This window comes from Podarcis pityusensis (genome assembly GCF_964106645.2).
Source record: "Podarcis pityusensis genome assembly, chromosome: 3".
Classification (NCBI taxonomy): domain Eukaryota; kingdom Metazoa; phylum Chordata; class Lepidosauria; order Squamata; family Lacertidae; genus Podarcis; species Podarcis pityusensis.
In genome coordinates, this window is record NC_138026.1 from 32,162,014 (window position 1) to 32,185,393 (window position 23,380).

At 42.9% G+C, this 23,380-nt stretch overlaps 1 protein-coding gene across 7 annotated transcripts in view; it reads left to right on the forward strand.

Moving 5' to 3' along the window:
• MLIP (muscular LMNA interacting protein) overlaps window positions 1–23,380 on the forward strand; it is a 60,669-nt gene that overhangs the window by 9,407 nt on the left and 27,882 nt on the right. For 5 of the 7 annotated variants that reach the window (XM_080997981.1, XM_080997980.1, XM_080997978.1 and 2 more), the window contains exons 2-5: window positions 5,637–5,717; window positions 12,593–12,736; window positions 14,600–14,950; window positions 18,262–19,848. In XM_080997981.1, coding sequence (XP_080854107.1) covers window positions 5,637–5,717; window positions 12,593–12,736; window positions 14,600–14,950; window positions 18,262–19,848 — 2,163 coding nt within the window. The remainder of the gene's footprint in view (window positions 1–5,636; window positions 5,718–12,592; window positions 12,737–14,599; window positions 14,951–18,261; window positions 19,849–23,380) is intronic. The other 2 variants (XM_080997982.1, XM_080997979.1) reach the window with 2 other exon arrangements.

The window sequence follows — 23,380 nt, forward strand, 5'->3', positions numbered from 1 at the left end:
GATATATATATATATTTAATGGCTGTGCAGAGAAATACCTGCATGCATGTACACAATGACTACTTACCCAGTCCTGGGGTGGGCGGCAGTTGCGGCCTGTCACAACGGGTCATGACCCCCAGGAGCAACGGTGGGATGGGTGACCAACAGTTTGGAAATCCTCATTCTGGACGCAGAGTAGGACGATAGTTCTTGCCAGTCCCAATTTTAAATCCTGGGTCTTGGGGGCAGGCCTTGGTCCCATGATCGACCCTGTCATGCCTGCCTCCACTAGGAGACTAAGGAGGGATACAAACCCAATGCTTAAGCCAAATCCTATCTACTTCTGGAATCAATAAAGTTGTGGCCAATTTCAAATCCGAGAACGTTGTCCTTGTCCAGTTTGCTCACCTTAGACCAGGCCTTGCTGCCAGGGGAGGGGTCACTGCGAATGGGACCACAATGGGGCATGGAAATGCTAATTGAGGGAGGGAGCGGAGAAAACCGCTGTGAGCTACTTGCAAAGTGATGTGAACAACGCTAAACAATGCATCCGGCAGCGTTGTGAGAAACCCGGAGTCCCAGTAAGGACAACAGAACGCTGAATGGTTGTTCAGAGGGGGGAAGCAAAAAACTGAGGAGTGGAGGAAATGATACTTCTGATAGGGTGAAAAGGAGGACAGAGTTCCCACCCTTTTAATGCTTGTATTAAAAAAAGGGAATTTCAGCTGGAGCAGCTTACATGATAAGCTGCTGGAATTGCACTGCAAAGGTGGAGGAGCCCTGCCCTCTTCACTGGGGAGAATGCCAAATGGGTGAGCCCAGAGAAGAGGGCCGGTGGCGCTGTTGCTACTGTGGTTGTTAAAGGTGATGGCTCTTTCTAGCACCCAGGATAAACACTGAGCTAAAGCTGTGTGACATTTTTAGCCGAAAATGTTTTTGGTTTCCCACTGAGGCAGTTGTCAATTATTTGTGCTAAGTGGATCTATCCCAGAGGGACTAATTACGCTGCTCTTTTCTCAGACATAACTGGTAAATGCAGGTTCATGGTATTCCCTTGTTAGATGTGTAAAAAAAAAGGGGGGGGGGAGATGTTCCAAAAAAACTTCAGGAAATAGAAAACAAGCCTGGATGATTGCCTTGGAGAGTTAAGTGACAGCTCTTCCTTTGATCTTTCTCTTGTTTCTAAAAGCTCCTGATTTGATGTAGGTACTGTGCTGTTAACAGAGGTCATTAAGATAAAGGTCCTCTTCACATGTTCAACCAGCTGTGTGGGAAATGCTTGCTGCTGGTGCTGTGTACAACCAACCTCATAACTATCTTCCACCTGATTGGCAGCCCTCCAGAAGGGAAGTTGCTGATTGGCTAGGAAAACCATATGTGAGCTGCTCTTCCCACATGGATGCTTTACACACAGAGACACACAGGAGCAATACTGTGATAGCACTGGTGGAAATAAGCTCCCTCAAGGCTGGGTGAATGTGTGAAGCTGAACAATAAGCTCTCAAAACCTTGGGTTCTCAGCTCCCCTAAAACAGGAATAGAGAATCTATGGCCCTCCAGATGTTGTTGGGCAGTAAACTCATTTAGATTATCTGAGGGCATTCTACTCATGGCACCAGATCCTACAGAATATCATAGGGTGGTGATATGAAAATAGGCTTTTCTCTGCTTTTGTTCCTGTACTATGGAATACTCTTCCCTCAGCCATGTATAAAATGGCAACCACCAGTTGCTTCAGACATCTTGTAGAGATATATCTGTTTGCTCAGGCTTTCCTTGACCTAGAAGATTGAACCATGTTTGAATCCCTTGAATTCCTAATTTGTTTTTATATGCTGATATGCTGCTGTTTTATTGGTTTTGGGTTGTATTTTTGTTCTAATGACGCCAGTGGTTTTTACATGGCACAGTGCTTAGAGATTTGTAAAACATGAAGCGGTTTATCAATGCTTTTAAGTAAAATAAGCACCAGACCATTCACCATACTGGTTGGGGCTGGTGGAAGTTAGAGTCCAACAACATCTGGGCAACCAGATGTTTCTTATCCAAGTCCTAAAGGAAGCATTAGCATCATGTAATCAGCTCCTCATCCCCCAAACCAGTTGCTTGTCTGAATGGAACCAGTAACATTTGACCAATTGGCTCTGGGACACAGCTATTATTTATGATGTTTTTGAAAAGCAGGTAAAACATGGATTTCTAATAAGTGATAGAGCATTGGTCCTTGGTCCAGTCCCTGGCAGCATCACTAGGTAGGGTTGGGAAACAATTTCAGCCTAAAAAACAGAAGACCTGCTTCCATAAGTGTACTGTAGTCAATACTGAGCTAGGTAGACCAACAGTCCGAATCAGTAGAAGGCGTTTTCCTGTTTTCTTAAGTAGAGACCTGAGTGAGAACTGTCTCAGTGTATTTGAATCAGAGATCTTGTTATAAAACATTTTAAATTGTCTTAGCAATTATGTTATCATAATGGCAATTTTATAAATTTATAAATATATCATGAAGAATAAGATATTATTATAGGGTCTTACATTACTTTCAAAACTGCATTTTTCTCTTGTGCAGATTCCTTGAAGCCAGCTAGGCGAGACACTTTAGGGCCATAATTTTAACCATCAGCTTATTTGGGGTCTGATACACTGTAGCATAATCTTTGTAGAAGTGTTTCGATTTGGAGCAATTTTCTTTAAAAACACCAAGATGACTTTGCTAGGCACTTTTTTTTACTTTACAATCACTTGAGTTTTGTTACAGTAAAGCAGTTTTTGTGTGGCTGACTTCCATTCTGAAGGGCATTCTCAGTTTATGCCAGCACCATACACCTACACACGAATATTTTAAACCATTGTTATTCATATAAAACACACAAAGTTTTATAGGTCCAAACGAGCAAAGCAAGAATTCTGTGCCTTAAAAGAAGCAACATTCACTTGCGTTGTCTCCCTCCCTTTTCCCATTGTAGGTAAAATAAAATGCATCCTTTGTAATTTCATATGATCAGTGCTACAGACTGGTGATGTTCCAAGTATTCACTTAGGCAAAGCTGTGTGCCTTTTCTAGGTAACACGATAATCTGTGTCATTATCTGTAGAGCTGTCATCATGTGTGAGCAACAAGCAGGTGGCACTTGAATCCTTCAGCGGAATAAAAAAATATAATAGAATAGGTTTCAAGACAATGAATCCACTTAGTCCTAGAGGTCTAATGTGGCTTTGGTTATGATATGCCTCCTGATGTTGCTGAACTACAGCTCCCATCAGCCCAGACCACAAGACACAATGGCTGGGATAGATGGATGTTGGAGTCCCAATGCATAGGAATGGCCACCGGGCCACTATCTCTGTCCTAGGAGTAAGTTTAAGAATTAAATGTTGTGGACTGTTTTACAGGGTTGCCATACATCTGGGACGCGGGTGGCGCTGTGGGTTAAACCACAGAGCCTAGGACTTGCCGATCAGAAGGTCGGTGGTTCGAATCCCCGCGACGGGGTGAGCTCCCGTTGCTCGGTCCCTGCTCCTGCCAACCTAGCAGTTCAAAAGCACGTCAAAGTGCAAGTAGATAAATAGGTACCCCTCTGGCGGGAAGGTAAATGGCATTTCCATGTGCTGCTCTGGTTCGCCAGAAGGGGCTTAGTCATGCTGGCCACATGACCCGGAAGCTGTATGCCGGCTACCTCGGCCAATAAAGTGAGATGAGCGCCGCAACCCCAGAGTCGGCCACAACTGGATCTAATGGTCAGGGGCCCCTTTACCTTTACCTATACGTCTGGGAAATCACAGACATGTCTTGGGGGGGCAGCATGCCCATGGGGGGATTTTAAAATTTAAAATGAAATGTCAGGTTTTTGGGGGGGTTTATTCATATTTTTTTTTTTTTGCTTGGGCTTGGGCTCGGGTGTGGGTGGTGTGGGTTGCTCTGCATGCCACAGAAGCTGCCAACCTGAGCCAGAAAAAGAGGTGCATGGGTTCAGTGGCCCCGTGTGCCTTTTTCCTTGGCTCAGGCCAGCAGCGCCTTTGGCTGCCATCTTTTTTGCTCTTCAAGATATGGCAACCCTACTGTTTAGAACCCCAGCATAGGATTTTACCATTTGCAATAAAGTGCTCCTGATCTTCTTTGAAAATCAATGCATCCATCATTTTCTTTTAAACTGTCACTTCTTAAATTATATCCCATTGAATGATGATAACTTATTTTCCCCAGTGAAATGTTCAGAAATCTATCTTTCTCATCTCATAGGATGCTTAAGTGCTTTTACAAAATTATCCATAAAACCTTCTGGTTGAACAAACAAATAAATGAATTTCTGTTGAATTTCTGCATTGTAAAAGTTCTAACATCTATTCTCTTCTCTCATTTTGCTATTCTGAAGTATTTTCCATTATAGGTAAAATGCATTCTTAGTAGTTCAGTATGGTAAATGACTTTTTGATGTTTCAAATAGTCACTTAGGCAAAGTGCCTAGCTTTTTTAGGTAACACAATATTCTGTCTCATTGCAGAGCTGCTACGTGCAAGCAGTGAGCAGGTAGAACTTTAATATTTCAAAAAATTGAAAGGAAATAAAAGGATAGATTTTAAAACTTTCACAATACAGAACATTCAAGTGCTGTCTAAGTATGTTTCATTCGATTTATTTGTTCACCAGAATTTTTTTATGGATAACTGTGAAAGCCCTTAAGCCTTCTATGGACTGAAATATGTCAATTGCTGAATATTTAAACCAAGAAAGATAGGTTAGCATCATTCAATGGGATACAATTTAGGAAGCAATACTTAAAAAGAAAACAGAAAACCATTTTTGCACTATCTTGCAAAGATAATCATAAGCGCCTTATTGCAAATGTTAAAAGAGAGGACTACAAAATACTGGGATTAAAACAGGACACAACTTTCATTTGACTCCAAAAATTATTACTGTGGCTCTTTAGATATTGTTGTCTCCAATTCCAATCACTCCCTGCTATCATGGCCTGTGGTCTGGGATGATGGGAAGAAGAAGAGTTTGGATGTGATATCCCTTTTTATCACTACCCTAAGGAGTCTCAAAGCAGCTAACCATCTCCTTTCCCTTTCTCCCCCACAACAAACACTTTGTGAGGTGAGTGGGGCTGAGAGACTTCAGAGAAGTGTGACTAGGCCAAGGTCACCCAGCAGCTGCATGTGGAGGAGCGGAGAAGCGAACCCAGCTCAGCAGATTACAAGTCCACCGCTCTTTACCACTACACCACACTGGGAGTTCAACAACATCAGGAGGGACACCATAACCAAAGCCACATCAAACCTCCAGGAATAAGTGGATTCATTGTATTCTATATAATGGATCCAGCATATTTAATATTGGGAAAATAAAGGTTTTAATTATCTTAACAGTTTCATATAAATATCTTGCCCAGTGAAAATCTTTTGCTGACACCTCTGGCCCATGACTTTAGGAAGCAGCCATTTTGCCTTTAACAATGTCACATTTTAGCAACTGGATGTAGCTGAACAAGCTGAGCCTTTGTGTCCCAAATTCTTCCTATGCCCACACAAACTGCCTACTCCTAGAATATCCCATTAATGGAATCTCTAGCTAGAAATATATTAATTCCCTAAGACACAGGCATAAATCTACAGCATTATTTTATTTGGTTCCCGCCCCCCCTTGTAAATAGCAACCCATACAACATGGAGAACAGACTGAGGCAAGAAATGTGAGAGACAGTTCCTCCTTTAATTTCCTTTACAGAGAACAGGTATGAAGTCTTTTTGAATGTAATGGCCTATTGTATATTTTAAAAAAACATTCTAGGACTTGAACACTGCTGTAGGTATAATGCTGTTCTGCTAGGATGTTAAATTTTTAAATCATTGTATTGGTACTCCTGGTATAAATGTTTCATGTTTAAGATGGAAATCCCCATAGCATAGCTAGAGGAAGCAAGCCCCTTTTGAACTCACAGTGGCTTGCTTCCAGGTAGATAGGCTTAAGATGAGGCTTTAAATGTTGTGCTGGTTTTATGCAGTGGGTTCTGAATACAGATTTTTATTTTGGATGCCTGTTCACATGCTACCCATTTGCAGATGCAGATAAGTCCGTTCACCCCTTTTGGTGCAGCAGCATTGCAGGATGGCAAAGGCTTTACTAGAGCCCTGAGGGGGGGAACTGGAACAGTGGTGCCCTTCCTGATAAGCGGTGGGGGCTTATCAGGAACTGGATCCTGGCCTTCACCCAGCTTTGTCTAATGGGGATGCAGCTGGGGACTTGGGCTGTGCCAGGGGGCAGAGCCGACGGAGCAGGTAGGCTTCCTTTGGATCTGCCCCTTGCCCATTTAAGCAACCCACCCCTGAGGCACTACCTGTTTGTTCCTTCGCCGGATTTTCCCCCTGCCCACCCACCCTCAGTTTAAGCTTATAGTCAATGACTTTGCTGTGGCTACGGTGGTCGCCGTTCTTTAAGGGGGCCAGGTAGGAATTTCCCCACTGGGCTAATTGCCACTGACCCGGTGGTTTTGCCTACCTCATAGCAATCGTCACAACTGGTTGAGCATTGGGGCAATCCTGCCCCTCCATCCAAATGTTGGGGTATCCCATTAAAGGGATCCGGGGGGAGTGGCCATGTCTGTGTGCTTGGGGGTGGGGTGGGGCCGAAGCAACTCCCTCAGAAGAAGGTCCCTGAGGGGGCTCACCCTATTTGATGTAAGTCTCAGGAACCCCCATCTGGATTGACCACACCTCACTTCCAGCAGGCAGGCTGGAAGTATTTTGATTGCCCCATGGCCAAGCCAAGCCTCTTTCATCTGTATTCATCTGTGGTGACTACGCGGGGCCAAATATGTGGACTACAAAACTTAAATCGATTCCCTATATCTGTGCCACGTGTTGCTGGCTAGAACACCCTGCAGTTCCGGATGGTGAGGCTTTGGGAAAACTTCTTCATGCTCCAGATAACCCCAAATGAGAGTGATCTGAATGGACCCGTAAAAATGTAAAATTGTAGCATGTGGGCCTGATAGTTCTGTGAAATCCTTAGCTTGGTGCCCTCCAAGTGACTGACAGCTATGTCAGCCATTGGTACTTCCCCAGAGGAGTGTGTCAAATCAACGTCTTGCAGTACTAAGCAGTACCGAACTCACTCTCCTGCCTTTTCTGCCTGAATCCCTGACATTTTGAGATTAACATCTCACGCTGATGGGTGATGTGAGTTTATGTCTGTGTACACACTACCAGCTTAAAACACAGCTAGGTGCTTCTTTTTCTCAATTCAGATCAGTAATAATAATTTTTTATTTATATGCTGCCCATCTGACTGAGTTGCCCCGACCACTCTGGGTAGCAGTATGTGCACGGCCTATATCTCAAGAAATGTGGTGTTCTCTAATTTACCACAAGACTGCTATTGAGTTCCCCTGTGTTTACAAATTTGTGATAGACTGTTGCCACACATATCCTGCCCCATATTTTTTTTTACCAGCTGCTATGGAGGCCAAGCATTTTTATTGCTTTCTGTACACATACAAGCAAACACAAGAATTATATAATATCTGTGGGACAACTCTCTCCACATAATTAGTAGTTAGAAGGACTCAGTTTTAGTATAACACATCTTGAAAGTCTGTGGGTGTTCTATAATCAGCAGTTCTTAAGGGAGAAAGGCACCAGAGTCGTGGAAGGAAGCTTACATTACACTTATATCGAAAACAGAGACTGAAAAGACACAGCTCAAGAACTACCGCCCCATATTGCTGCTAAATGTGGATTATAAAATTTTTGCAGATATTCTGGCTAAAAGATTTAAAAAGGTGTTAGTAGAAGAAATTCACAAAGATCAAGCGGGCTTTCTCCCGGGCAGACATTTGTCTGACAATATGAGGAATATAATTAATATTCTAGAAAAACTTCAAGTGAATATCAATACTAAGGCTGTCTTGATATTTGTGGACGCGGAGAAAGCCTTTGACAACATCTCCTGGAGCTTTATGAAGAAGAATTTACAGGGGATGGGGGTAGGTCAAGGTTTTGAAAATGGTATAGGTGCAATTTATTCAGAACAAAAGGCAAAATTAATTGTGAACAATGTAGTGACAGAAGAGTTTAAGATTGAGAAAGGGACACGACAAGGTTGCCCAGTTTCTCCACTGCTCTTTATATCGGTCCTTGAGGTTTTGTTAAACATGATAAGAAAGGACCAAGAGGTCAAAGGTATACAAGTGGGAGCAAAACAGTATAAACTGAAAGCATTTGCTGATGATTTAGTATTGACCTTACAGGAGCCAGAATCCAGTACAAAAAGAGTATTGGAACTGATTCAAGAATTTGGACAAGTAGCAGGTTTTAAGCTGAATAAGACGAAAACTAAGGTCTTAGAGAAAAATTTAACTGTGAACGAGAGAGAGAAGTTTCAGGAAGAGACAGGACTAACACTGGTTAAGTAAGTGAAATACTTACGGGTTAACATGACTGCCAAAAATGTGAATCTATTTAAGGATAATTATGAAAAATGTTGGATTGAAGTGAAAAAGGATTTAGAAATATGGTCAAATTTGAAGTTATCATTGTTAGGCCGAATTGCTGTGATAAAAATGAATGTGCTGCCAAGGATGTTGTTTTTGTTTCAAACATTACAAATTTTGGATAAGATGGATTGTTTCAAGAAGTGGCAGAAAGATATTTCCAGATTTGTTTGGCAGGGCAAGAAGCCTCGAATAAAATTTAAGATATTAACTGATGCTAAAGAAAGAGGTGGATTTGCCCTGCCAGACTTCAAACTTTATTATGAATCAGCGGCTTTTTGCTGGCTGAGAGAATGGCTGCTTCTTGAAAAACACTGACGTGTTGGATTTAGAAGGTTTCAATAATGCATTTGGTTGGCATACATATTTGTGGTACGATAAGGTAAAAGTACATAAAGCGTTTAAAAATCATATTGTTAGAAAAGCATTGTTTAATGTTTGGATAAGATATAAAGATTTGTTAGAAAAGAAAACCCCAAGATGGTTGTCACCAAGGGAAGCGAAGGCACAGAAAAAACTCAATATGGAGGCCAAATGGCCGAAATATTGGGAAATTCTGGATCAAGATGGAGACAGAATAAAATTGCAGAGCTTTGAAAAATTGAAAAATAAAGTGTGAGATTATTATCAAATAATGGAGGCATATAATTTGGACAAAAAAGTTGGTTTCCAGGTGGAAAAATCAAAATTGGAAACAGAATTGTTAGATTCCAAAACTAAGAATTTGTCAAAAATGTATAACTTGCTGTTGAAATGGAACACTCAGGATGAAACGGTGAAATCAGCTATGATTAAATGGGCACAAGATGTTGGACATAACATAATGATGGGAACAGTTATGGACCACAGGTATGAAATTCAAGGCATGTAATGCCCTAAGAGAAAATTTAATGAAAATGATTTATAGGTGGTACATGACACCAGTCAAGCTTGCAAAAATTTACCATTTGCCCGACAATAAATGTTGGAAATGTAATGAGACTGAAGGTACATTCTTTCACCTTTGGTGGACATGCCCAAGGATTAAGACATTCTGGGAGATGATTTATAACGAAATGAAAAAGGTATTCAAATATACCTTCCTGAAGAAACCAGAGGCCTTTCTCCTGGGCATGGTCGGCCGATTGGTGCCAAAGAAGGATAGAACTTTTTTTATGTATGCAACAACAGCAGCAAGAATACTCATCGCGAAGTATTGGAAGACACAAGATTTACCCACCCGGGAAGAATGGCAGATGAAGTTGATGGACTATATGGAACTGGCGGAAATGATTGGCAGAATCCGAGACCAGGGAGAAGAGTCGGTGGAAGAAGACTGGAAAAAGTTTAAAGACTATTTACAGAAATACTGTAAAATTAATGAATGTTAGAAAAATGTTGGAATGAAGTTATATGGCTTTAGTAGAAAAGTTATAAGGAATTAAGTATAAATAGATTAATAGAGTATTAAGGAAAAAATAAGGTTAGAATGAGTTAAGATAATTATAGGATAGAAAACAGAGGAAGATGGAAAGGAATTGCTGAAATAATTAACAGAAGTGGAATACAAAAAGGGAGGTGTGAGGAGGTCGTGGAAATAAGTGAATGAAAGATGGGATAATGAAATTGTTTGATTTATTTTATTGCTTTTGTTTCGTTTTGTTAGTTTAATGTATTGTATTGTATTGTCTTTTTAGTGTTTAAATTTTTGGAAAAGCAATAAATATTATTTTAAATATATATATATATAATCAGCAGTTCTTTTCATGAAAAGTTTCTTGATCATTGTTGAGTATTTAAAAAATAAAAAAATCAGTTTTGGGCCATAGAGTATTCTTCTGCTAAGCTGCATAGGAATGTTGAGTTGGCTCTGGCTATGTAGCCTCAACTGTAAAACTGCATTCTTTTTACAAGGTAATGAAAGCATCTAACTGAAGGCTTTATTTGCTGAGGGAGAGCTTGGCTTAACATTTTCCAATATGCCAGTGGTTAAACTGATGAGATACTTTAAAATGAGTCATATGTCTCTCTTGTAAAATGGTGCTGCTAATTGCAAAAGCATGGAGTGAATCCTTTCTATCTGTTTAGTGTGCTTATAAAACGGAGTATTCCCACTGGAAGCATAAATGCTGATCTGATTATGGCACCACCCCCTCAATTGAAACTTTAGATTGACTAGTAAAATCCTGTGGTGTGTGCTGCAGGAAAAGTGGGGGGGGGGGAGAGAGAGAGAGATAAAAAGAAAGTATTGTGGACTGCTTGAACTGTTCCATCTCCATTTACTTGCTTTTCTACCTATGCTTCTAAAAGACAGACGAACAGCAACAAAAACAAACCATTACTTTTCCAGTTCACAGTAATAACAATAATAATAATAATAATAATAATAATTTATTTATACCCTGCCCATCTGGCTGAGTTTCCTCAGCCACTCTCGGCGGCTCCCAATCAAGTGTTAAAAACAGTACAGCGTTAAATATTAAAAACTTCCCTGAACAGGGCTGCCTTCAGATGTCTTTTAAAGATAGGATAGCTGCTTATTTCCTTCACATCTGAAGGGAGGGTGTTCCACAGGGTGGGTGCCACTACCGAGAAGGCCCTCTGTCTGGTTCCCTGTAACCTCACTTCTCGCAATGAGGGAACCGCCAGAAGGTCCTTGGCGCTGGATCTCAGTGTCTGGGCTGAACGATGGGGGTGGAGACGCTCCTTCAGGTATACAGGACCAAGGCCGTTTAGGGGTTTAAAGGTCAGCACCAACACTTTGAATTGTGCTCAGAAACGTACTGGGAGCCAATGCAGATCTCTCAGAACCAGTGTTATGTGGTCCCGGCGGCTACTCCAAGTCACCAGTCTAGCTGCCGCACATGGCAGGAGCTTGGGGAAAACATAGTTTCCCAGGCAAGGTATTCCTATTACAAGAGTATAAGGAAAGCAAAGGAGGGCAAACAAGAAGATCAAGGGCATGGAAACCAAGCCTTATGAGGAATGGTTGAGGGAGCTGGGTATGTTTAACTTGGAAAAGAGGAGGCTGAGAGGAGATATGACTCCCAGTGGCGAAGCTGCATGCTCCGCTACTGGGGGCAGAGAGCAGGCGGGGGGTGTGGCTGGCACCCTCTGGGGGCATGACCAGGGGTGTGACACACCACCCACAGGGGCATGGTGCACATCCCAGGGGTGTGGTACGCCGCCCATAAGGGCATGGCGTGCATTCTGGGGGTATGACGAGCTGCTTGTGGGGGCATGGCGCCCAGCGGGCGGGGGGGCACATGTCCGGGGGGGGGCTACACGATGGCACCCTACTGGAATAGTGGTGCCGGGGGTGGTCCGCTCCCTCCGCACTCCCGTTCCTCTGCCAGTGATGACACCTATCTTCAAATATCTCAAGGGCTGTCACATGGAAGATGGAACAAACTTGTTTTCTCCTGCTCCAGAGAGTAGGACTTGAATCTATGGATTCAAGTTACAAGAAAGGAGATTTCAACTAAGCATCAGGAAAAACATTCTGACGGGAAGAGCTGTTTGACAGTGGAATGGACTCCCTCATGATTTTTGTGGGCTTGTTTTCCAGGCTGATTCTTTGAAACCCTGAATCTAACTTTTTAAAACACTGAGGGCTTATCCACGGTTACCTTTCCCCCACTCTTTCCAGGCAGAGGTCTGCACTGATGCTCCATGTCCAAGCATTTGTTCTGTATGTTTTGCTTTTGCCATGAGCTTTCCCTGAAAACCCCCCCACTCTTTTAAGATGAATTGGAGCAAACATCAAATCAGGTTTTCCAAGAGTTGCCATTTGCTCCAATTGAGCTTTAAAGAGCAGGTTTTCAAAAGGGGAGGGCTTGAACATGGACTTCTAAATTGTGGACCATGCCTGGAAAGAACAGAGGAAAAGTGTGGATAAGGCCTGAGTCAGCAAGGGCAAATTCAGCCTGGGTTGACTAGGAAAAGCTGATATAGATGAGAAAATATGAACAGTAAAATAGTCAGAAGAGATGATCCTCACTCCAGTTTGTCAGAGAAAATATTGACCTGAAGTTAGGTCCAGTGAAATGACTGCAAAGTGGTTCAGACATGGTAATGAAGCATTACTATATGTTCTTTGTTAAATATCCTCTTCACATGCAAATATATATATTTTGTAGGTTCCTTCTGAATCTGAATTTCTGAGGTTCACTTTTGTTCCTTCGTTTGGAAGGCTTCCAACTCAGTTCTACATCGCCGATGCCACAACATTTCTTGCAGAGGGACTTGTGGATAGAAACTCTCGAGAAATTACTGGGCACAAGGTAGGGTTTTTTTCTTTTTTATATTTTCATACTGATTTATGTTTGTGCGGAGACAGTCTTTTAAACTGTCTTGAAATAGGTTGGCTGCCATCTGCATAGGTCCTCTTTGCTTGTAATCTTTACTGTTTACAAGCAATATCAACTGTTGTTATTTTCAGGTTGGATTCACTCACATGCCAGCAAACCTAGTTTTGTAATTAAAGTTTATTTGGTGCTGTAGTGCAACAGACCCACTTTCTGAACCCCCCCCCCCAAAAAACTGGACATTTTGTGAAAAGCAAACAGGTGGGGAAATGTACTGCAAAGTGTAGGATAACTGATTGATTTAATGTCAAAAAACATCTCCATAATCAAATCAGATGAATGCTCAATAAATCATGGAAGTCATCTAACCCTCCCCACAAACTTTGTGCAAACAAATTATGACAAAATGCTCAACTTGTGGGTTTCCTGGAAGTGATCTTTATGTCAGCACTGCATTAATGTTTGAACCTTCTTGAAAAATGTTTTTAGCTTTGGCAGCATTATAGCTGTCCTTTGTTCTTCATCACACCTTGATGACATCACAACCAGCCAGGAGGGATAGGGAAGGCCTACCCATTTCAGCCCACCTTTGGGAAGCATATCCAGCTCGTAAATTCTTTGGCAACCAGTCACCTGTACTCTCTTTAGTCTTGCAAAGAGACGCTTAACAGACTGGGCTAGAGCCACTAATTTAACAGAGACAGGTTTGACCATTTGGGCATCCTCATTTTCTACAGAACCCTGTTTTACAGATATAAAGCCATAGGCTAATCCATACTAATCCCAATCCTATAGCAATGTTTTGTAAGTATGCTCTGCTGGATTAAGCAGAATGTCTTTCCAATCATGTCTTCAGTTGTGCCCTTTAAATCCCCAATGGAGGTGACCTTAAGGAGTGCCAACTCTGTTTCCCCAAGCCGATGTGTTTACACAAGAAGTTCCTAGGAGGCATTCCTGAATGAGCACAATGTGTACTAGGGTTAAGTGTACAGTCCTTAAGAGCTATTCCCTTGTGGGGTCCTACCTTGTGAAACAAGCTGAGACATTGTATTTGTTGTTTAAAATACATGGTGCCTTGTTGGGGACAGCCTCCAGTCTCTCATTCAGGAGCCACAGCAAAGCTGTTTCTGGCATTTGAGGGGTTAATGGCCAAAATCTGCAGGACCACTGAATGGGTCCCTGTAACAAAACAATGATGCTTTGTACTAAAATGCCCACCCTTAACAAGTACAGTCAAGCTCCCTGACTGCAAATTCTTTTGTTTTGTCTGCTCAGAGAGTGTCCTGGTTTTGAAGTCCTTTTGTGGCTTCAATGTCTATATGGGGCTTTGCCCCAGATTTTTCCCTCTGAGGAGCGTGGGAGCCAGTCTTTTGGTTTCGTGCAGCCCACAGCCAGAACCCAGTCTTCACCGTGCCTGCTTTAAAGGGGTCTCGTAGTCCATTCTGCTCGACTGCACCTGCCTCCACCCCAGTTCCTTTATTTCTCCTAATAAAATGTGAACGATTTCTTCTGGAATCTACCCCCCTCACTGTTTTGGTGCTGCTTGAAAGCGACAAGTGTCTTCCCTTGTATCAGGCCATATTTATGGGAAAGTGCATTGAGGGAAGAGGGAAGTCGCCAACAGTGGAAAGCTCATTATGTCAACAATACAAGCCCCACTTTCTTTGTCTGTGACCCTCCCCATCTTTTCTGGTGCCTGAGACGTTGGACACATTTTCCAATGGACTGTAACATTAGCTTATAGTACAAATTCTTAATTCTTTGGCTGGTAAGGAAAACGAGCTTATGAAAGTAAAACAATTGACCCAAGTCTGGTTTGTTTTTGTTATTTTACAATAGGCCGAAGCAGTTCCTGGAGGTCAGGCCGTAGGAAGTGGAAACGAGGGAAACAGCAGCTCTGCCAGTTGCACAAACAGTCGCCACAAACTTTTCCAAGCCAAAGATCACAAGTCAAGCAGAGGGGAAATGGAAGGGGACGACCTTTTCAAAGCTGAATTTGTCTTCATTACGGACTCGGATGAGGACAAAAACACTCCACTAGGCAACGGATATGGACATGGAAGATCTAAGGGTCTGGATGCATCCTGTTTGTCTCCGAGTGGCGAATCCAGAGGACATCAGACAGCCCCACAGTTACCACTGCACACTGAGATCTCTTACAGTTCTGTCAGCCAACAGAAACAGTCTCAGGTATCTTGTTTTCCTAATTGTGAGTGTGCATGGGAAAGGAAATATTGCCATCTCTATGAAAACCTGTCTGTTTGTACTCTTCTTGGTTAGACTTGCTGTTTATTCGTTAACCTGCTCAGTTACGAATTAGTCCCTCGCGTATTTTATTGCCTTCCATGGCTGAGAGAAGCTGCTTGCCTAGTGGAGGAGATTGGTGTGGTGGTGGAAAAAGCACATGGCACTGCAACATTTTTGGGTACTTTCAATGACACGTGGCAGTTATGGCAAATGGGAGTAGTCCAGCCTTCCCCAAGCTGGTATCCTTCAGGTGTTTTGGACACCCATCAGCCCCTGCCAGCATGGCCAGTGGCCAGAGATGGTGGGATTTATAGTCCATAATATCTGGAAATCACCACTTTGGAGAAGGTTGGTGTAGACTGTTACTATACTGCTTCACCTAATGATGGCTGAAAGAACACTTAACCTGAGCACACATTCTACTTAGGACTACTTTACACAGGACAAAAATCCTCTCTCGCTATATATATTTTGGGGTAGGGGCCATTAAGGAAACAAAGGAAGGGAAGGGCTGTTGCTCAGTAGCACGGCACAGGCTTTAGATCCCAATGATCCCAGGCTCAATCCCTGCCATTTCTAGGAAACTCTGGTAAAGATTCCTATCTGAAACACTCTAGAGCCACTGGCACTCAGTGCAGACTATGCTTCATGGACCAATATAAGGCAGCTTCGTAATTCATTTTGACATAGGAAATTGTAACTCTCTTGCATGCGGATCATCATGTGTAAATTGCTTCCTAGTGTGTGCAAACAAAAAATTCACATGACTTATTTGAATATGAGATTTGCTGGCATTCTGTGTAGGCATTGAGTGAAGTGTGAAGCATCCTACAGATCAATGAACAACTGTGACTGCTTTTAGTCTCACAGTATTACTCTGAAGCAGCCAGAACTATTCACTGGACCAAGGAGTCTGGGAATGTCATCAACAAAACTAACTTTTGCTGATAATCATGGGCTGGATCCAGCGGTTCCCTTCCTCTAGTGGAAGCAGCTGGATCCAGTACCAAATCTCCAGGCTTCTTCATACGTTATGTTTTTTAGATTGCTGTACACCTACGTTTATTTTTAACTGTAGACATGAAATGGTAAACGATGAATGTGGCAAGCATGTGTTGGTAAACACGGGGACTGTATTAACCATACACACTTGTTTCAGAGTTGAGACTGGCTGCAGATCTGTCTCAAATCCATTTGGGGGGGCTGCCTAACTTGTGGCACTGTAACTTGTAAAATAAAGATTTTGAGGGGGTGGGGAATGTTTCAAATGTAGTTAGTCGACTCGTACCTTATCTGCTTTGAGATATATGTGTAAGGATTGCTTCCTATAGACCAGGACTCTTGCATCTTGTGTCTACTTTGTTTTTTGTTTTCATTTTTTGGAAACCTGAGGTTCATCATTGAGAGCTGGGTGCAAAATTGGGTCTCAGCTGAGCAAACATACAGTAAGAATTAAAGGACAGGGTGCTTCTGAACACATGTCCAAGCCAAGATTTGTGATCAGCACCAGAACCAAGTGTACAATCTCTCTCTCTCTCTCTCTCTCTCTCTCTCTCTCTCTCTCTCACACACACACACACACACACACACCATTCCTGGTTGCCCCTTTAAAATTCATTTTTCAACAACATAATTTAGGAGCAGAACAGCTTTGTGGTTGTTCCTAATGTCAAAAATTCTTGCTGATTTACTGAAAATCAATACCCCTCACCACCCCAGTTAAAGGCCATAGGTTGTTTAAATAATTAAAGGCCTGGGAGAAGATAAATGTTTTTGCCTGGTGCCTAAAGATATGCAATGAAGGCACCAGGTGAGACTCCCTGGGGAGAGCATTCCGCAAGTAGGGACCACCACAGGCCTCTTGTGGAGGAGGCACACAAAGAAGGGCCTCCGGTGATGATCACTGGGTCCAGGGTTGGTTCATATGGGAAGAGGTGGTCCTTAAGGTGTTACGGTTCTGAGCTGTTTAAGACTTTCTATGTCAAAAACAGCACTTTGAATTGGGCCCAGAAATTAATTGGCAGCCAGTGCCATCGGGCCAGGATAGGCGTCATATGCTCAAACTGTCTTTCAGCAGTGAGCAACCTGCCCACTGAATTCTGCACCAAACTATCTTCAGATGCAACCCCACGTTTAACGCAGTAATCTAGCCTATAGTAGAGCATAGATGACAATAGATAGGCTGTCCCTGTCCAGACAGGGGTGCAGCTGGGCCACCAACCAAAGCTGATGGAAGGCACTCTGCACCACGGAGGCCACCGGAGCCACAAGCAACACAAATGGACCCAGGCATACCCACAAGCTGCACATCCACTCCTTTTAGTATTATTCAGCTGCACTTTACCTGGAGTCATTCTTAAATGTATAAAATGCTGCTTATATTGTGCTCAGCCAACCAAGAAGAACCTTATTCTTTTAGATAACTCTGTATATATGGAATTCCATCTGTATATAATAGGTACTAGTTTGCATCCCATGCCAGTGGGTTAGTCATGATTAATAATAATAATAATAATAATAATAATTTTATTATTATACCCTGCCCATCTGGTTTCCCCAGCCACTCTGGGTGGCTTACAGCATGTATAAAACATAGTAAAACATGTTATACTGTATATGCTGGTGTGTGTGTGTGTGTGTGTGTGTATGAGATTTGTAAGCTGTTAGAGAATCCCTCAAGCAGCAATTGTTTTCATGGGTAAAGTGTTTAGCCAGATGGTGCTAAGGAATGTGCTTGGTGTCTTCAAGCCAGGACACAGCAATGCTTATGTCTTCACATCAACTTCTTGGGGAGATGTGCATGTATAACTGTGAGCCCATTTGCAGCCATTGGGTCCCTTTGCAATTCCACATAACACCAAGGTGTCTGCTAATAAAATCCTTCGTGGGTTTGCATTTTAAAAACCTGAAGCTTTTTACATCTTCTGTTTACAACCCACAGTTGTGAATGGCATTTATTATTATTATTATTACTATTTGTGGGAAAGGGGGGGACAAATTAGTATTGAATCTAGAACACTGATATCTTTCTTTTATGTAAAGCAAAGTGCCAACAAATTATGTGCATGGATTATTTAATATTAAATAGCAATCACTTAGCAATGCAGCACACAATATAATCACTGGTAATTAAAGGAGGTGTTATGCTGTTAAAGCACATGGCGGATGTAGTGAATGGAAATAGGATGCATAATTTGAAGAACATCATGGTTGCTGCTCTGTATTAACATTTCTTTTTCTTTTCCCCTCTCCAGTTAACTTCTCCTCTGTCTACCTCTGATCATCCTTCTTATAAGCCACTTGTTGCTCATTTGCTTTTTCCAACTAACCTGACGGTAGAACAGGACCCGTCTCCCGCTGTCCACCAAGCCTCTTCTCTTCAAGAATCCCACAGCCAATGGCAGTCTGCAAATGGGTCCTCTGTACGCCAGACATCTACCTATTTACAGTCTACTGCTTCTTACAGCCTCCCTTCTCCCATATTGCAAAGACCTTCTTTCCCAAGTCACAGCCTTTCAGATGGGGCTCAGTTGCCCAGTGGTCTCCAGGCTAGGAATCTTCCCCAGAAATATGAGCTCACCTCATCCCCTTTATCAAGCAAAGACTCGTGCCCTTCTTCCCCACAGGCTCACAGTTCAGCAGACACGCTTCAGAGCTCATCCCCTCAGGCCACTTCTCCTCTCCCGCCCAAGAGGTTTGCCCCCTTGTCTGTGGTTCCCATCTATATCACGACACACTTATTATCCCCTAGTCCAAAGCCTCTGTCTTCTCCTCTTCATGGTTCCTCCTCCACCATCTATAGTGTCAACAACCCCGGCAGCCAAATGTCTTCCAGTGGGAACCTTCTGAAATCCGGAACTAAGTCGCCACTACCAACCAGACTCTCTCTTCTGACTGCTATTTTGAAGTCAGGATCCACTCCGAAAAGACCCTTTTCTCCTGCATCTTGCCCTGCTACGTTTTCTCCCAATTCCCTGGGCTCTTCAACACTGGCAATAGACCAAAAGTTTAAAATGACCCCTCCGACCCCTAAGAAAGCTGCCTCAGAGTATTCAATTAGGTCCGCCTCTCCAAGTCAAGAGGAATTTCGTCTTTCGGTGTTTTCTACCGTGCCCAATCGCATGGCCTCATTTTCAAAATCCAGCCCTACTCTTAGAACCAGGTCCCCGTCTCCTAAAAAGCACCTTGACACCAGGGCGCTTTCCCCTGACAAATTGCGCCCTTTGTCGCCCACCATTTCTTCCTATAGAAAAACAGTTGTGTCTCCTCTGTTACAGTCGAAATCTCCCACTTTCTCCTTGCCTCCCCACGTCCCTAGGAAAGGGGCTCACTCTCCTGCCCACAAAGCCCGAGGGCCTGAAAAGTCTAAGAAGGTGCATACCTATTCCCCCACTTTTACCGCTAAGTCCTATCCACTGTCTCCTCCCGGTGTTAGCCAAAGGGACGCCGTTTCCCCCACTGCAGACAAGGGCTCTCTCTCTCCAACCGTAATACATTCTAGCTGCCGGTCAAATGGATGTTTACCGCAAGCCATTGTTAAGGACCCAGCTATCAATTCGCCAGGTCTTTCACCTCATTGGCAAACTTCTCATACAGATTCGACTTCACCCACTCCTCCAGGCTATCGTATTAAAGCCCCTTCTCCACACAGAGAGTCCTCCTCTGTTCATTCAAACTTCCGAGCTTGCCCTCCATCTTCAAGACCCAGGACCCCAACAGTACCACAGCACAGATCTCCTGCCACGGTGCACTCACCTTGTTCATTGTTGTCAGGATCCAGGGAGGTGACTTCACCACTGTCTTTCTCTCTGCCTTCTGCCTCTGAGAATAAGAAGCCCCAGGTATTCAATATTTGCTTGCCTGCTTGCTTGCTTGCTTTCAGGGATGGGAGAGTCCATCCAGTTTGGTTGTTTCAGTGTCTCATTTTCCCGGACTTAAATTAAGTTATCCACATTATGTAGCAATTAGCATTTTTTATATATATTTTTAAAATCCTCATGGAAATCACCAGCATTTTAGCACTAATTTCTTCTAATAATCACATGTAGTTTGACACATTTTTGCAAGCAATTTATCCTAATGCTTCTTTGCATGTTATTTTACTAATACGTCCAGTTTTATGCCTACTTTCCACTAATAGACACATTTTTGTAAACACTGGTTGGAGAACAGCACTGCAAAATTTGGAGAAGTGTGACATAACTGTGTTTTGGTTTGCATGTGGCTTGGAATAAATGGAAATGTGATAGATTTGGCTTTAAATGTGCACTGAATCGAATTTCTCCTCCATCCCTACTAGCTTCCCTGCTGGTCTTCCCTTTCTTCTCCACTGCAGGAAAATGGTGCCCAAAGAATGAAAAAGAGAGAGAATCAAAGTTCTGAGCGATATCAATTATATCTTTGATAATTGAGATAATCCTCATCCAGCAATGTTTTCCAAGCACCTTGAGCCAAAGTATAGAAAAACTTTGCATAGGAGCAGAGAGGGAGCCAAGCTAACTGCTGGTGTCAAATTGTTCAAGGTGGTTGAAACAAAAAGATATTGTGAGGAGCTCCTAAAGGTTCTCTTGAAACTGAGTGGGTGGGCAGGAAACTGGCAAATGCAATTCAGTGGCCTGGTTTGCTCATCACAGTATGGCTTCCCATGACTGTGTGAATATGCCACCTCCCAGAGATGCAGGGTGGAACCTTGTTTGTTCCTCCCTGGGTGTGGGGTGGCAGCTAAGCCAAGGTTTAGCTCAGCTCAGATTGTGGTTAAGGTCTCTCTTCCTTCACCATGATCTATCACCCTAGAGTAAACCTTTATAGCGACTTTCTCCCTCCACCATATGCCTCTGAATACCAGTTGCACCAGTTGCAGACCAGATGAGCTGCTGGCCTGATCCAACAGGGGTCTTCTTAGGTTCTTCTCAATATCTTTGACTAAATGAAAATACTGCAGGCCCTTATTATTTTGCATACATGGCTTGTACCACTGATGAAGGAACGGTATATGCATCCGAGTACCCATGAATTAGGGACGCAAATGGCACTGTGGGTTAAACCACAGAGCCTAGAACTTGCCGATCAGAAGGTTGGCGGTTTGAATCCCCGTGACGGGGTGAGCTCCCGTTGTTCAGTCCCAGCTCCTGCCAACCTAGCAGTTCGAAAGCACATCAGAGTGCAAGTAGATAAATAGGTACCGCTCTGGTGGGAAGGTAAACGGCGTTTCCGTGCGCTGCTCTGGTTCGCCAGAAGCAGCTTAGTCATGCTGGACACATGACCCGGAAGCTGTACGCCGGCTCCCTCAGCCAATAAAGCAAGATGAGCGCTGCAACCCCAGAGTCGGTCACGACTGGACCTAATGGTCAGGGGTACCTTTACCTTTACCTTTATCCATGAATTTCTGCATCATAGGATAACTGTATTTGTGGTTTTGACACCACATGTCATTAACAGTGTGCACCAGATTGCTCAGCAACTACTTTTAAGGCTTTGTTTCAAAATCCCTTCAGTTGAACCAGTGACCATTTACATACACGAAATCTTTTGGCATTGTTGGCACACATTCCAGCTTGTTAAAAAGAGAACTTTCCCCCCTTTCTGCTTTGTTCATGATAGAATGACAGTTCTAATCTGTGCTCATCAGTAAGTGGAAATAACCATGAGCTGCTCTGGATTAATTAATTTTGAAATTGAATTTTTTGGTGTGATGCAACCTGTTTTCTGAAGCAAGTAGGGCATTGTCTTCAATCCCACTTTTCAATCCAATCAATTGCAGCACAATTCAAACTTGCATCAACAATAGGCTGATTTGCACATGCTGTTGATGGATATTATAATTATTGTTGGCGGGAACTAACTTTGTGGCTGGTTCCATAGAAATAGCTTTAATCAAATTCAATTAAAAATGCAGCAGTTGTGTTACTGGATACAAATATTTATAAACCATTGTCCATATAAATCTCAAGCATGGTTCATTTTGTGAGGAAGTGTTTCCCCACACAAAAGCAGAGCATGCCTTCTTAAAGGCTGCTAATAATTCATGGCCTGCTATTACTACAGTCATCTCACTGTGCAAGGGATTGAAAAGCATGTGATTCTATGCAGTTTGCACAAAATGCTTGAATAGATTTTGCAGACATACAGGACAGAAGTCTTTCTGCCACATTCATGTGTGTGCACACACAGACACACACATGTGGCTACCTGCAAAATAAATATGCTGTATGCGCAGCCCACAATTATCTCACACATCTTATGTGCATTCCAGAAATCACTTTAGTGCATGAACATCCACAGTGGAGTAGTGGGCAGGCGAGGGCAGTTGCCCCATGCATGGTTTAACCATAATTCCCAGATTTTCTTTTTTTTAAGATAGGAAGTAAATTTCTACATTTGTAGAACCTGATATATGAGGCAAAACAGACAGGTATCATTCATATTTTTGTGAGAAATTAGCATGTCTTAATACATGGACTTAGGGGACGCAGGTGGCGCTGTGGTCTAAACCACAGAGCCTAGGGCTTGCCGATCAGAAGGTCAGCGGTTCAAATCCCCACAATGGGGTGAGCTCCCATTGCTCGGTCCCAGCTCCTGCCCACCTAGCAGTTCGAAAGCACATCAAAGTGCAAGTAGATAAATAGGTACCGCTCCGGTGGGAAGGTAAACGGTGTTTCCATGCACTGCTCTGGTTTCGCCAGAAGTGGCTTCGTCATGCTGGCCACACGACCCGGAAAAACTGTCTGTGGACAAACATCGGCTGCCTCGGCCAGTAAAGCGAGATGAGTGGCACAACCGCAGAGTCGTTCACGACTGGACTTAACTGTCAGGGGTACCTTTACCTTTAACACGTGGACTTATGTTTCATGAATAAACAGCATCTCTCATAGGATTGGTATTTTGAGTGCATGGAACTGCTCTCTAGAACATTGTGCCTTCAGAACTTCTAATGAGAGTCATGGTTTCAGGGGAACAGCTTATTGGGAGGAACACGGAGGAAATCCTCATCAAATAACACATTTATTCATAGAAAGAAAGAAAAATAATAATTTGATGCCAGCTTTATTGTTATGAGTCACTGACAACTCTACGCAGTGCAAATTCATGAGCTGTCAAATCCAGTTTGTCCCTTAAGAGTTTCTCTAATCTGACTCTGATAACTCTGCATCCCATGATGCTAGGGTAAAGACACTGGGGGAGGAGAATCGGGGGGAAGGAATAGACTATGAGGAATTAAGAAAATGAAACTTTGTATTTTAATCCTTCCTGGTGTGTCAGAAAGAAGTTCCAAAGCAGTGATTTGGAAGAAAAAGTGTTTTCTTGTGCATTGTAACACTGACTGTTTGGACCATGTGTGTCACATGCCAAGAAAAGCACAGGAACTTACAGCAG